This window comes from Orussus abietinus, unplaced genomic scaffold (genome assembly GCF_000612105.2).
Source record: "Orussus abietinus isolate OABI.00-Male unplaced genomic scaffold, Oabi_2.0 scaffold319, whole genome shotgun sequence".
In the NCBI taxonomy this organism is placed as follows: Eukaryota; Metazoa; Arthropoda; class Insecta; order Hymenoptera; family Orussidae; genus Orussus; species Orussus abietinus.
Genome location: NW_019394474.1, coordinates 71,938 through 87,718, shown reverse-complemented (window position 1 = coordinate 87,718; position 15,781 = coordinate 71,938). Strand labels below are relative to the sequence as shown.

General features: G+C 48.5%; 1 protein-coding gene across 10 annotated transcripts; it reads left to right on the top strand.

Moving 5' to 3' along the window:
- Nucleotides 1-883: 883 nt before the first annotated feature.
- On the top strand, nt 884-15,305 carry LOC105694831 (cubilin). Of its 10 annotated transcripts, XM_012415876.1 has the most exons (19): nt 1,268-1,552; nt 2,909-2,969; nt 3,200-3,298; nt 4,716-4,808; nt 5,322-5,499; nt 5,841-5,867; nt 6,222-6,433; nt 6,583-6,790; nt 6,900-7,108; nt 7,220-7,451; nt 7,524-7,706; nt 7,786-8,031; nt 8,169-8,389; nt 8,460-8,642; nt 8,728-8,857; nt 9,013-9,197; nt 9,493-9,683; nt 10,098-10,237; nt 11,657-11,772. In XM_012415876.1, the coding sequence occupies exons 3-19, from the start codon at nt 3,208-3,210 to the stop codon at nt 11,658-11,660; spliced, it is 2,733 nt and encodes a 910-aa protein (XP_012271299.1). In that variant the 5' UTR covers nt 1,268-1,552; nt 2,909-2,969; nt 3,200-3,207; the 3' UTR covers nt 11,661-11,772. The 10 variants fall into 10 exon arrangements, 9 of the variants coding, with proteins under 9 accessions (XP_012271297.1, XP_012271295.1, XP_012271299.1 ...); XR_001103559.1 differs by lacking the exon at nt 9,493-9,683; XM_012415878.1 differs by lacking the exon at nt 10,098-10,237 and having other exon boundaries at nt 11,657-11,863.
- Nucleotides 15,306-15,781: the final 476 nt, after the last annotated feature.

Genomic DNA, 15,781 nt, shown 5'->3' with positions numbered 1-15,781 from the left:
AGGGTGCGACCGGGAAACCTCCAGGGATGCATCCAAGCCCGAGGGCAAAGGTACGACCAACTTACATTATGCAAGTTTACCTCGAGTGGAAGTAATCTCATCCCTCGGATATAGATCGAATAATGGCCAGCAAGGAGTACGTTCATTTTGTTCGCCTGATTCCGGAGCGTACAAGGTGTTTTTTTTTCCCCCGCCAGTTTGGGCGAATCCAAGTTTTCGTATCACTCGGCGTCCATGGCGGGAGGATGCATTTTTCATGAAGTCTCCGAGGTACGCATGAAAATGGGCGGACTGCATTATGCATTCGCCCTGTGTACCGCATTCTTCTCGCTTCTGGGAGGCATGCTGGGAACGTGCTCGAAGTACTACGAATTTTAAGGCGAATCTAGGACTTACAGTTCTGAGAAATAATTACCGAATAAATCCCATCTAGGCGGAAGAATCGGTTCCATTGCAGGGGAGACACGCCAGCGAAGACACGTGGAATCATTCTTCGACTATCTGAAAATTAATCCCTAATTTAGATTGTTTATTAAAGAAATTGAGAGAGTGAATATTGATGGAAACTAGAATTTGGTCATTATTTCTATGTTGAGAGATTCCATTCGGCGCGGTCGTTGGTTCGAGGCGGCACCGCTTGGCGGTGGCGCCATCTCTGAAGGGACGGCTGAATTCGGTAGCGCGTGCTGGGTGGGAGGGCGGGGGTGGCCCGGCCGAATCCAAAGGCCGGAGCAGGCCGGAGTCGGGCGGACGCGAGAGCGGAGTCGACTGCGTGGCCTGCGCGTCGCTCAGCAGCAGTGATGGTGTCGCAATACCGTAGCCGTCGCGACGCCGCGCCCCGTCGAAGTGAGGCCGGCCGAGGTTAAGGGGAGGCCCTCGTCGGTCGCCGGTTACGCGGATCGGTCCAGCCCTTGGCCGCGCCCGCAATCGCCGACGGGAGACGAAGCGAGACTCGGCCGCGGACGCTATGCGCTAGGCCGACGCCTGGACACGCGACGAGCGGAGGAGCCAGGGCGCCACCCTCCGCGCCCTTCGCGGGTCTCACGGTGAGTGGTGAGAGCAAGCTACTCGGCGAGTAGTCGCCCAGCGAGCGCGCAGCGCTAGCCAATAGGAGGGCGTGGGCGCGCGGGCCCCGGGCCTATATATAGGGGCGCGCGGGCTCTGGGCCTATATATAGGGGCGCGCGAGGCGCAGCGCTCAGTCGCGCGCTACCGCGCGGATCGTCCACAGGGGTCGCGGGTCCCGCGCTGCGCTGCGCCACCGACCCTCCTCCGCTGCGGCACCGCCGCGCGGGCGGCGCGACCTGGTCCAGGCCTCCCCGATCCCGGGTGGGGATCGATCGCACCTGTTACGAGGCGTGCCAGGACACACCTGTGCGGCGTGGTCCAGCGGCGTTCCTCGAGGACGTCAGCCCTCCTCGACTCTCGAGGGCCGCTTGTGGAAGGGCGTTTGTTTTGGACCCTCGCTACTTCAGGCACGCGACACGATTACTCTGCGGTCGATGCCGCGACCGGAACTCCGGACAACTGGATGCGGAAAGTGCCCCTGAACGGTGCCTATTACCTACTGCTACTAAATATGCGACTACACTGGGATCTCCGGACGAACTTGAACCAGTCATGTTTACTTTATCCATGGGATGGATCGCAAGGTCGCCCCTTCGGTGTCGTTGCGTCCTGTAATCGAGGTTCCCTTAATTCGGGGTCTCGATTAGCTGGATCTAGGGGAAAGGCGATCTTGCGATTCGTCCTATCGCTGGATTGGATGGGTGGACTATAAGCTGGGGTATCGGGCATCGAGCCATCCTTGGGGAGCGCATGGGCGCGGTTCGGATCCTGTCAACCCCACCCCGGGGGTGGCGATGCTCGCCACTTTGCATTTTCCTTTGGCGCCTTCCGACGAAAACCACCCCCGAGGCCGGGTCGCCATTGCCCGAGCGATTCGCCCTCCCTTTGGACGGACTAAAAAAGGGGGCATAAAGCGGATGGACGACTACGGGGCGGAGAAAGGGAAAGGATGATTCCCTTATATTAAAGGGAAGGTCGCGGGTGGAACGGTGAGAATTTCGATTCGGGACGGCGTAGACGGAATTCACTTTGCGACGCGCTCATGGACCATGGGCGTGGCAAAGAGGGTTCTGCGAGTTCGCTACTTCGCACCCCTTTCTACGAAGGGGTTACAAGAGTAACTCGTTCCGACAGCACGGGTCAATTTTTACACGCGAGTAAAACTATTTCTACCGATACTTTTATGCAAAGTCGCTGACTTTGAGATTTAGTCAGACCTTAAGACTCGTCACGGATCTTCCGGTGGAATTGTTTACTAATTTAACATAGTGTAAGCCATGTTTTACAAAGGGAAATGCAAGCCCAAATAAGAGTACCATTGTAGGCTTGGTTTTGCGTTTGCTTTTCGCATTGCTCCGAGGTGGCGATAAGTGAAATTTGTCTTGGTCTTGACTTTTTGCATTACTCGTCGAATTCATATGCCGGCGGTTTCCACTTCCAAGGGGAGACTCGGGGGTTTGTCGGATTCTCGTGCTCGGCAGACCCGAAGAAGAACGTATGAAAACGCGGAAAAGAAGAACTCATCAAGAGCTGTCGCTCCGTCCCGAAATGCGTGTACAATGTGGCGCCACATTTGACGAAGACCCATGCGCGGACCGAATGGAGGGGGGAAGGAGAGAAAAAAAAAAGAAAAGGACACTGCCGGAAGCGACTTTCTGCAAGGGTCGTTGGTTTTGTTCTTTCCTAGTGACAGCCTTTCTCGCCCGAATTACCGTCACTTTGCCGGCGAACCCTTTTGTACACTTGGATACGCCGTTTATTTGTTCGCGGAGGGAAGAAAGAAAGGACGAAATAGGAGAGAACATTCCGGGACGAATGACCATCGATTTTTCCACTTTCAGATGATCTCTCGGATCAGCTTTACTCCTTCTTCCTGTGCCTGGAGCAGACACTGACGATATGGTAAGGGGGATGGAACATTTTCTGATTTCTCTCTCTCTTCTTTGTTTGTTTCTTTTTTTTTACTTTTCTTTTTCAGTATCTCGGAAAATGTCGATTCGGGGAAATTTTCGACTACCTTCCACCCTCTTTTTTTTTTTTCTTTGGTCATTTCGAGTTCGGCTCTTCTCCTCGACCCCCCGGGGGGTCGGGTACATTATATTATGGAACTTTAGAGGAGAATTTATTTCCAGGACACAGTATGGCTTCAGCACTCTGGCATGCCTCTGGGAGTAGTTTCGTTTCACTCGCCGTCCTCGCTCTCCTGCTATTTTGTCCACGGACCACCACAGGTGAGCCATGTCGGTGGTTTCATTTTTTATTCTCCCCCTCCTCTCCCTTCCGCACCCCGGAGGAGGATTCCGCAACGCTCTGCAGTCACTACGATATTTATCTCGATTAATAATAAAACCGAAGATAACCCGCGTACACGGTTAAAAATGTATCGATACCTCGGACATTCTCGAGTACAAGTGTACACTTAACACTAAACCTACCGACGATTTATACCTCCATTACAAGTACCATTTGAACCGGTCAATTTGACCCGCCGGTGGTTTAGCATTAAGTCGAGAATCCCGGCACTGGAAAAGAAAAAAAAAAAAGAGAAAATTGGATAAACGTAAACGTGATATTTATTCCCCGAATCTTTCACATCTTGCATTAAATTACCTGGGTTAATAAACACTTTATGATAGGAAACGAATAATTATCTAACTTCCGTTAATACTTTCAATATCTGGAGACAACTTTGACCGTGAAATACTTCTCGGAGTCACTTCCACTTGATGGTCATATAAGTCAGACAATTTCATTGTCTTTGTCTGACTTATAAGGCCGAAAATCTCTATCGAATTAAGTTAGCCGGTTGCCGAAATACTATCCCGGGTCTTTTCATTTCGATATATTGACACAAGTACGGCGATTCGCGCACGATTTGACAAAGCTCGATTCGCAACGCGCTCGAAATTGCGCTTTGGCGCTAAGCCTAACCTCGATTCCGCGTAATCGTTTGAATTCACCGTCAACTATTCGGAGCACCCCTAATAGGATTCTATCCCCGACAATGTGTCCCAATATTTCCGATCCATTGATGATGCTTTTATATTTAACTCGCGAGCCTTGTGGGACTTGCCAAGGTGCGGATCAATTGACAGGTGCAATTGAACACAAATTGAAAAAAAAAAAACGAAATATAAACATTAAAGAGTCTCTAAATCTTTATCGCGTCAATATTGGCCGACCAAAGGAAATGAATTGCTCGTACGATTTACGTCTTTGCACCGTTTAAATCTAACTTACGGCCTGATTCCCTGTACATGTTAAGAAAAAAAAAAAGAAAAAAATTATGCATTCAAAATTTGTCGTCTAGTCGAAATTTTTGTATAGTTCCAAGGCAGGTCCCACTTACGCTGCCTCGCTTTGTACACTGTTAAAAATGTTTCGGAGTCGCCAAGAATTTCGAGTAAGAATCTATCTCATGGCCGAAGACGGCGAGGGTTCAAATTCGAAAATTCGAGTTCTATAACTCTGGGCGCAGTTTTGGCGAGACTATTGTGCACCGGATTTCGAGATGTTTTCAACAGTGTTGACTTAACCAGAGCATCGTTAATTAACGTCGTAAGTGCAACCGTTAATGTGGTGCGGTGTGTTCCCGGTGGCGGTGGATGTTGTTGGGGTGCTTTGAATCGTCACCGTCCCCGAATTCAGCCCATGAGGTTGTCAATGTGCCACTGCCACAGCAGGACTACGTTCCGTCACTGCCACCACCACCGGGACCATTCACCACTGCCAAAACTCCAAGTACGTCCATGTCTTTAATTACCTTCGGTTACCTTCTAGAGAGGAGGCTCTCACCTCCCAGGAGATGAGATCGCTCGAGTTCGAGGGTGCGACCTACCTCGGTGCTCCACAAGGTGGAGCTTCTTCGGGTCTCTTAATTAAACGACAAAAAAGAAAACGTGTAATTAAATCCGTCGAGTCGAAAAGTGACTAACGATGTCCCTTTTTACCTTCCGCAAGTCCTGCGATAAGGACTATCGTTTTTCTATTTAATTTCGTATTTAGTCTCTACTTAATTTCTATTTAATTTATAATTTAATTGTCGGACCTTGCCGTTTAAGTGGGAGCTTTCGAGATCGATGAGGACTACCGTTTTTCTATTTAATTTCTATTTTGTGGGTATTTAATTTATATTTAATATAGAATTTAATTATCGGACCTTGTCGTTTAACTGGGAGCTTACGAGATCGATGAGGATGATTTAATCGTGGCCCTCTCTCGTTTTTATATTAATTACCCTGGATTTCTCTTCAGAGTGCGACCAGAAATTCGTGAGCAGTCCCGATGGCCTGCAAAATGGAACTTTCCAAGCCCCGACTTTGATCAATCCAGACAGGGAGCCTCGACAGTGCGTTTACACTTTTCTGGCCCAGCCTCATGAACGGGTCGAGCTGGTTTTCACGAATTTCGGACTTCGAGGAACACCGCCGGAGTGAGTTCGACATCGTCGTATAAAGTACTCGACCCTGACGAATTAATTATCCACCGTGGGTTACAATTCACCCTGAGATATAAAAAAAATTGGGGATAACGTTATTTCATTCTTGATTCGGCGGTTGTTGCTTAGACCTCCGATTTGTGCGCTTTCGCACTCACCCAAACTCGAGCCCGACGAGACCATTGTTTATTATAATTAATAAATACAATACGCCGGGAGATTAAGATTACGAATGGTGGTTTCGTTTGGCTCTTGTCTGGGGAAATGTTTCTAAGAGTCGTATAGTCGATAAAAATTCGTGTGTGTTTTGTGACCGCTGCTTTTGATCGGCACAGTGGATCGGCCGTTGGAGAGCTACCCGCGTAAGTATCTTTGTTATCAACGCCGTCAAATTGTAAATATACCTTATCAGTGTATATAAAAAGAATATGAAAGCTGGTACTTCACACCTTTGAGAATTAATTCTAAGACTAATGGCTCCGGTACATAAATTAGATTTTGTTCCACGAGAGGGATTACTCATTTTTTCCACCTCCTAGTGATAAGCGATAAGTCAAGAATTATTGATATCTACTGTGTCACTATTGTGCGGATTGTCTGTTGATTGTATTCTTTGGAAATATTTAACGCGACCATTTGCCCATTTTCGGGGATTCCGACCTGCCATTTTGCTCTAACTGGCCCTTCCGGTTTCTAATCTCCCCGTTTATTGGCAGTTGCTTCCACGAATATATGGACGTTTACACGGAGATACGATCGGAGAATACGACTAAGCTGATAGAGACGCCATTCGGGGGTCGTTTCTGCGGCCCTATTCCACCTCGAAGACGAGTCTCTCTCTATCAAGGAATCGCCCTTAGCTTCTACTCCGATAAGAACATCACCCTGCCGGATCTCTTCGGGGGTCGCTACACCTTCATCAATGCATGTAAGCTGAATCAAGACTCACCCTTAAGCCTTTAAAAAAAAAAGTGTCCCCCGATAGCGACAATAGCCGACGCGCTGAGGGAGAAAATCACTCTCTCTACATATGCGTGTGTATACATATATATAAATAAACATTTTTTTCTATCACAGCCGAATACGAAGTCGGGACACCGGAGCCGAGCATGCCGTGCAGCTTCACGGTAGATGCGGAACACAAACGCAGCGGAAATATACTCTCGCCGACGTATCCTGGGACGTATCCCAAGGACCTCGTCTGCAGCTATCAGTTTATCGGGAAGCCTGGTCAGAGAGTCAGGTTGGAATTTCGGGATTTCGACCTCTTCTTCGGAGGACCTCAGTAAGAAGTGCCCTATTTAACTGCTACCTAGTTATTCATTTAAGATCAGAAAATTGATCCGAAACTAGGCGTGATCTCGTGTAACAAGGAGTGCATGCTTTCCTTGCAGCTGTCCTTTCGACTACGTCAAGGTCTACGATGGATCCAACGATACATCCGCCGTAATCGGCACTTATTGCGGCCAGCAACGAAATCTCGTGCTCTACTCGTCGGAGGCCAATCTCTTCGTCTTATTCGTCACCCTGGAACGCACGGCCAACACACAGAACCGCGGCTTCAAGGGCATCTTCGAGTTCTCGGAGAGCTTCGTCAAGCTCGGTGGGTTTGTTAGTGGTACCGCACGCATTTATTGTTGCAATTGCTGTGCGATTTATTGTATATTTATTCGCCTATCTAGATTGGTCACTCGCTTATTTTTACGGTTTCCAGACTTCATCGTCAACTATGACGGCGAGCACATCCGGGGATCCGAGTGCGACCAGAAGATCCTGAGTAAAAAGGAGTCCTCAGGGTTTGTGGTCAGCCCGAATTTCCCCTACCCTTACGTCCCAAAGGTCGTGTGTCGATACTTCATCTACGGGATGCAAGATTCTCAACACCTGGAGCGGGTTCGGCTCAACTTCACTCAGTTCGAGATAACTAAGGGCGAGACCAAGGGAGAGTGAGTGGAGACTCTTCTCTATCGATCTCTTTAAGGTGAATTTTGTACCGTACTTCCTTTCCTAATACACAGCTCGGCCTGCACCGATGGGTACCTGAAGCTGTACTTGAAGGGCCAGGAGGCGACGGATTCCTACGACAAATTCGACTATGAACTTTGCGGCAACAGTATTCCGAGCCATGTAGTTAGCGATGGGCCGCGGCTCGTTATGGTCTTCAGCAGCGGAGAGTTGCAGGGCAGGGGTTTCAAGGCGAGGTGAGTCCTTGGATGACGGTTTAGATTATTTAAGGAACCTCGGAGTAAATATTTATCCCCCCCGTTTGACTTCCTTCAGGTACAACTTCGAGACCGAATACAGGATACCTGGCACGGCAGCTCCCGATGGCAGCTGCCTCTTCACTTATCGCAGTTCCTCGCGCAAGAAAGGGGAATTCAATTCCCCTAGATATCCTAGTAATTACCCCAGCGACACGGATTGCACCTACCTCTTCCTGGCGACGCCCAACGAGCAGGTTACCCTGGTCTTCGACCACTTCAAGGTCCGCACGAGGAACACGAACCTGACCGTTGGCTTTTACGGGTGAGCCTTGATTTTTCTATATTTTCTACTCGTTAAAAGGTTTCTCCAGTCTCTGGATATTTGGAGAAAAATCCGTAACTCCATGCCGAAGACAGGATTTGAATTCTTTTGGATTATCGCTTCGTCTTCCTCTTCAGCTCCCAACTCTGCCAGGACGACTGGGTCGAGATCTACAACATGTACCGCGACAACACCGAGAAGCTGATCGGCAGGTACTGTGGAATGACTTCTCCTGGCCCTGTCGAGTCCAACCTGGGAGCTCTGGGCTTGAAAGTCATTTTACACTCGGACTCCGAGCTGGTGTATAGCGGCTTCAAGGCTCGCTACACCTTCGAGGTCGCCAAGTCCATCTTCGGAGGTAACTCCCCTCGATTCATCCGACAGTCCTCTGGGGAATTAATTTGCCTGACGATGGGAATTATCTCCAGACTGCGGCGCCAATATCAGCAGCCTGGACTACGGGATGATCACCAGTCCCAACTTCCCCAACAAGTACGACGGACCTGCTCGAAATCTGGCCAGTAAAACCTGCAACTGGTTCATCAGCGTCAAGCCGAACCACCAGATCTTGCTCAACTTCGAGCTCTTCTCCGTGGAGGGCGAACAGTCGGGTAGGAAAAGCCGCTCTCTAGATCCTCTTCGTGTACCTCTTCTACCTCGAGGCAGATTTCCTCATCCTGGGATTTTTATTTCCAGTCCGAGGCTGTCCAGCTGCGGTTCTAAGAATGTGGTCCTCAGTGTCGGATCCGCCAATCGAATTGTGTGGAGTCAAGACTCCCGACACCAAGTGGACCTACCTCTCGGATGACAACAACATGCGCCTTAGGTTTGACATCATGTACCTCTTCGTTATTTTTCTTTTATATCTCCTTCGTATCTTGCTTCAAGGTCCCATCTCTGCAAGGACGGCTGGAGCTTTTAAGCTGTACTTAATTTCTACCTCGCGCGCCCTTTTATTTACCTCTTCATCTTCCTCTTCAGCTTCATCTCGGCGGACAAGGCGGTCGGTCAGCAAGGCTTCCGAGCTGTCTGGACGGAGGTGACCGTCGGCGAAGATTGCCCGAGCCAGTTTTTATGCAGCAGAAACAAATACTGCATATCGGAGAGACTTCGCTGCAACGCGATCGACAATTGCGGCCCTGAAGACACGTCCGACGAGGAGAACTGTAAGTGCCCAAGTTAAGTGCACTCGTCGAGATCAGTACGTATCGATGTTCCACCTCGCTTCCACTTTAGTCGCGATAATCCACCCTTTACTATACTTTGCCTTTTGATATTAGCTGTAATCTTGCATACCGTCGATGCACTCCTCCGGGTCGGTTCACCATCTTATCGAAATTGGCGGTACTTCTCTCTATAATCTTTTATATATTAAAAAACGACACATACATATATGCATTCTCACATACACATGCATACTCGGTTCTTCATCTAATCCGACCATACCATGTTCAAGTCCAGCCGAGATATCGACTTTCCAAAGTCCCTCCGCAACACTCTCTCCATGGTCCACCATGAAGACTACCTTGCCAAGTCCTCGAGGAACCGCTTCACCTCCGTTAACCATTTGGATTAACCACGAAGAGACGCGCGTTAGCGGCTTGCAGTCCACTTTTACCATAGATACTGCACGATGCATGCGTTTCTTCTGGGTAAGACCTCCCGAAGCTTTTCATTTTGCCCCGGCCCGGTTCTAGGATGAGCTCTTCAGGGTCGACCTGGCTCATTGGGCTCGCCTGGTGCGGACGTTCCCTTTTTACGAGGTGGTTCGCCCTGGTCGAGACCAGGGACCCAGTTCTCGAATTCGTACGATCAGTTTTCGCACGTGGAATTGACTTTCTCGTATAAGACTTCCAAATGTTGGGCAATTACGCGACTTCGCACGATTGGCAAATTTTCCTTCCTTTCGTATGGGAATGAAATCCGTACGAACTCGAGACCTGGATTGAGGTCGACCTGAAGATGGGAAGCTTTTTGGTAAGTAGCATCCAGGTAGATCCTAGGCCTGCGTAGAAGAGAGAGAAAGTGGTAGGATTGGGTGGGTGAATGGTTGTGTGGTGTCGCAGGTGCAGCATCGGCCCCGTTGGCACCAGCACTCACAGGAGTCTCTGCCACGCTTCTTCTCTCTCTGTGCTTTGTGTTCGTGGCCATCTGAGCCCCTCTCGAGGCTCCCGACGATCCGGCATGTTATGATCTCCCTTAACAAGTGAGTCCACTCACGATTTTCCAACAGCGCAAATTCGAGGCGGGAGTACCAAAGTAAACTAGAAAGAGAGAAAGAGGAAAAGAAATGGTGAATCACTAAGCACGGCGCAATATGCCCTGAAGAGACCCTCTTCGGCGTCGGCCTAAAGGAAATTCCAAAAGTAATGGTGTTTGTCGTTAAAAGGGATTATTTAGAGCGTGGGAAGAGGGCCTCAGGGTCTCTCAGCTGGGCGATTCCAGGAATTCGAGTCATAGAGGTCGTCTTCAGGGTGAGAAGTATCGGTAGACGGCACTGACCTACGCCAGTAGGTACGACTATTCACTTTCTTCAGACCCTCGAGGATACGTACGTGCATGAACACAGGACGAATGCGATTTGTGATATGCCTTTTATATTACATATCTATATATTTGGATATATATACATATACATGTATTACGTATATATCTTTGATGAGTGCATGCGAATCTTCTTGTGCAGGTCTTGCCACACGTCACTCTCGACCCTGATTATATCTTTCTATTTACCTCCACGTATCTATTTTCTGATCTTTCGCCCCTTCTTCAGGGGCTTCCTCGTGGTCCCTTAAAAGAGCACCTTGTCCGAGAGCGTGCAACTAATGCCAATATCTAACGTGGTCGTCATCGGTCCGTTGGGAGTTGACTAACCTTTTATTAATCATTATTAACCAAACCGTGTGTTACCAGTAATTGATTTACACTTCGAGTATTCGTTGCTGAAAATTGCGTTGCCGAGTAGTTGCCGCATATTTTTCGTATTTCCGTGGCACACTGCTAGTCAGAAGTCTCGCAGTAGAAGAGAGTTCTCCGATTTAATCGCCGGTCGAGCTTACCAGTTACCTTCTCAGCTACAAGTACCGTAGAAACGCTGTAGAGGCAATTTGGATGATTAGTAACGAGAAATATCGACAAGATTAAGGAATAATATTAATCGAGTCGCGCATAGATCAGCGTCACCTCGATCTCGATTCGTGATCGATAAGGAGATTTACCGTTTCCGAGTTGCTATATGTATTATGTACACCCTTCAATATTAAAACAAACCCTCGGGATGAAGAATCAATTCCAAATACAGGGCCTTCCTCCGGAGGTCTCTCTAGGAACCCGATTTCGAAATAAGACAAACGATCTCAAATTTATAAGTAATTTAGTCGAATTGAAAATCAATCCCGAAATCCCGAGCGAGTATTCGAGGAAGTTCATTAAGCAATTATGGTGGTTTAGATTTAAAGAGCCGTATAAAATATTGATATAAAATGAATTAATTTAAATTCCTGAAATAAGTGACATTTGAAATCGGAAATTCCACTGGAGATGAGCCCTGGGTATTTTCAATGTTCGTTTACGATATAGGCAAATGTCGATATTCCGCATGAACTAAGTGCTCGACTGATTACAGGTAAAATGGTGGCTCCGCCGGACAATTACGCAGTTCCCGTGGGGTGCGCGGCAGGTGCCGTCCTGATGGTGGTGCTCCTGTGCCTGGTGTGTCACCAGAGGTTGAGGAGACGAGGTCGCGAGGTGCCGATCGACGACCTGGAGCAGCGGGTAAAGGATCGCCGACTCTGCTACCACCACCACCACAGCCTGCTGCACCATCACCAGAGCCACAACCATGGGCACAGCCATGGGTTCAGTCAGTACCAGCTGCAGCAGCCCAGCCCGCCCAGCGAGTCGGAAGTGGAGCACGTTTGTGCGGACGAAAGGGACGACCAGGACGAGCAGGACGAGCAGGAGGAACAGGACGAGGCCAGCAGCCCGGACAGCGTGTGACCGTGGTGTCTGGTTCTAAGATCGACTCGGTCTTCCTGGCGGTTGTCTTTGAAGGTGTCGCTGGTTCCGCTGGATTCGATGATCCTATTGATTGTACCGGTCCCAATGGTCCGGTCCATGGTTCCATTGGTACCGCTGGTACTACTGGTTCCTCTGATTCCGATGATCCCATTGCTTGTACCGATTCTAATGATCCGGTTCATGATTCCATTGGTATCGCTGGTCCTACTGGTTCCACCGATTCCGATAGATCTACTGATTATATTACTTGTACTGGTTACAGTGGTCTTGTTGATAGAGGTTCTAGTGGTTCCGCTGGTACCACTGGTCCCTTTAATCGGAAAAGCCTCAACGACTCCATCGAATCCAGCGGGTCCATCGCCACTCTTCGCCGCGTTCCTTCCAGGACTCTTATCTAAGTCGTTGTTGTTATCGCTGTCCATCGAGGGCAGCCGAAGAGGCCCCGGTTGTCCCACCTCCTGGTGGACACCTCCTTCGAGTGGCCAAGATCCGATTTCTCGAGAACCTCGAGCCCTGCGAGACGTATCTCGTGTGGCGTTACACGAGTCTATGCGTACTAGTATAGGAACTCGAATCGTCATTTTTAGGGCTACTCTGATTTTACGCTCTCAAGGCCTCCTAAGGTGGAGGGAAGCGTCTCCTCGTCGTACAGGAACTCGAATTAAAGGGTTTCATTGTATGAGCTTCTTCGGGGACGCTCGAAAACCCGAGAGGGGGGAGCCTCGAAATTGTTCCTTTGTGCTCGAGGCTCTGCGAGGATTGTTTCTACTTATATTTCGGGAACGAGAGAGGGGCGATCTTGAAGAAGCTGGGTGGATTTTGCAACCGTCAAGGGACTCGTCAGGGAATCGAGCGACCGATGTACCCTGAGGAAGGTCTCGAGGTGCGTCTCGAAGACGTCACGGATTTCTTTTTCCCTTCGTACGGCGGGATTTCGGGACACTCCACGATTGTACAGACCGGATCGAGTTTGCTCCGATTCCGTTTTCCTCGCTGCTAGTCGGCTGAATGGTCTGGAGGTTTCGGGAATGGAATATGGAAATTGTATGGAAATCCGAAGGGACTCGGGGACGGTGCTCGGCACTCTTGGCCTTGCTTTTACACGAAATTTCACCGACTTTTGATATTTGTACACAGACTTCTGGATGAGAATGGGCGGGCTCGGATCAAGCTCAAACTTCACTCGATGCTCGTAACCTAGGACTTGGAAAACGCGTCGACTGATATGTGTAATCCGTTTTTTAAAACGCGCGGCTCGACGCCGAGGAGGGGATTTTTAATTTAACGATAGGAGCAATTAATGAGACCTCGCGTTTGCGGGGAAAGAAAAAGAACAAACGAGGGGAGCCTTTTCTAAAGAGCCTTATCCACGCGAGGTCGAGGTTCTAAGGTGGGACAAAAAACTGGCATCCAAGAGGTCTATCGTTTGTTAAACTTTTCCACAAACTGGGCCTTACCGAATCTATTAAACCTTCACAACGCGAATGTGGAGGCTGTAAGGAAGGTCCTGACACTCATGAAATTTCATTTTTTATAACAAATTAAAAAAATACCTCTGAACAAATTTAAAAAAAAGTTGAAACTCCATCAGTTTCAGGACCTTTCTTAGACCCTGGATTTTTATCATTGTAAAGTTTTAGACAATTCCGTACATTCAGTTTGAAGAAAAGTATCATGAACCATTTACCCCTCGGATGCCACTTTCATGTCCCCTTAACGTCTGGCATGGCGATTGTGTATTTTTTTTTTCTTATCACTATGCACGCTTTCCTTCGGACGCTGTCAGCGCGCAGAATCAGAGTAGGACAGATATAGGCGTAAGCATGAGTGTTGGTCTAACTCTAAGGGTCTAAAGCGAGGTAACGATCGCCGACCAATGTGGCGATATAAGAGCGCTAATCATTCGATACTCTGCGTCGGGACTCAACGCATGTATTTTTTTTTTTTTCCCACCAGCACGGTTTCCTAATTTCTACGACCTGGTTTCCAGACTCGAGGAACCCTACGTCTCGGAGTTCGACATTTGTACGCCATTTTCGTCATACGTGGGGATGGTGTGGATCTTGAGCGCGTCCAGGAGGAAAAAGTTGACCTCGTAGAAGGGAATCCCCCGGAGAGAAAAAAAAAAGAAATACACTCGCCTTGGAAGACAACCATCCGTCGATATCTTCCTCGGTCGACACTCCGGAGTCTTCTTCGACGAGGTCGATTTTCGTTCCCCTTCCTGGGGATTTTTCTTCGGCGACGTTGCGGGTAACGTCGTCGTTGGTTTTGTCGGCGGCGAGAGACAAGGCGATTCGACTTCTTCTTCTTTTTTTTTTTTTTTTTTTCATTCGTGCAGATCGTTTCGGCCTCGCTAACGTTTCGGGCTTTCGGCGGATCGTCGGTAGGTGGTCGATCATCGATCATCGAGATCATCGACACTTTTATCTCCGTGATAAGGGGCGTCAGAGCTCGCCTCACGAATCTGGCTTTTTAGGGATCCTGCCAATGAATCTCGAGTTTTTCCTTCCCTTTTTTCATTTCCCCTCGTACGTCTAAACGCGAGCGACCTCGCTACGAGAAACATCACTTAACGATATTTAGTTCCATGTTGTCAGTCTTACGAGATTAGCGGAAACTAATTACCAGGGCACTGGGAAGTAGGTCTCGCGATAAGAACGATATCGATTGTCGATCTCCTAAATTCTAAATGCGAGGGCGAGTATAACGATAAGGGGGCTGGATTTTGGGTCATTTTTGATAACAGCTCTCGACGATCGTTCTGTCGATTGGTTTGGTGATGAATAATTTCCATGATAATTCGCCGAGAAAGAAAAAAAAGAAATATATATATATATATTCATGAATAGCTCAACGCTGGCTGCTTGATTCATGATCTCGACATTCGAGTACCTATTTTCAATTTGTCTCAGATTCGCTTAGCGGTCGCCCGAAAGTCGCCCAAAATCCGGCCTCCTCGGTCTCTAGCTAATAAGTACTAAATAACACACAAAATATATAATATATATATATATGTATATTTCACATTAAATGCTGCCATGGAGCTATACCGAAGTATATTCTAAACTATTATAAAGGTAAACGAAAGAAAAGAAAAGAAACAAAAAAAAAAACACACAAACACACAATCGTACTGTACATCGTGCACTGGATAGAAATTCTGGGAGGAATTTCCTTGCGAAGGAACGCTCGCAGGCCGAGGCGGCATTGCGGGTGACTGATGTGACGTAAGAGCGCGAAAAGCTAGGGAATATAAGAGAGGAAAAAAAAGAGAGAGAGAGAAACAAGAAAGGAGGGACATTCTTCTCGAAGCGATAGTGCCGAAGACAAGTGATAACGCATTAAGTTGCTCGTCGCACTCCGCAGTATTTCTTAAGCGCAATTTTTACGTTTTGTAGGCTCCCACGTGGGAGGAACGTAACCGCAAGTGTAATTTAGTAGGGTTTACACGTACGTCGGACCGCTGTGTTCAATTTGTTTAAAACGAGCGAAAGAAGCGATCCCAGGGTGTACTCGCGGGCGATTAGGTTCACAGCTTTCGCTGTTTTATCGACTGCAGTCTGACCCGCTTCGACTCTCGACATACTCGAAGAAGGTGTTAAAGGAGAAAAATGTCGCAGCGCTTTCGCCCGAACCGATCGAGCCTCGGCGACGATGACACGGTCGTAAAAATGTCTAAATTTTCGCCTCGTTCCCCACGCGGAATGTCGCGAGCCTTCGCCTCTCC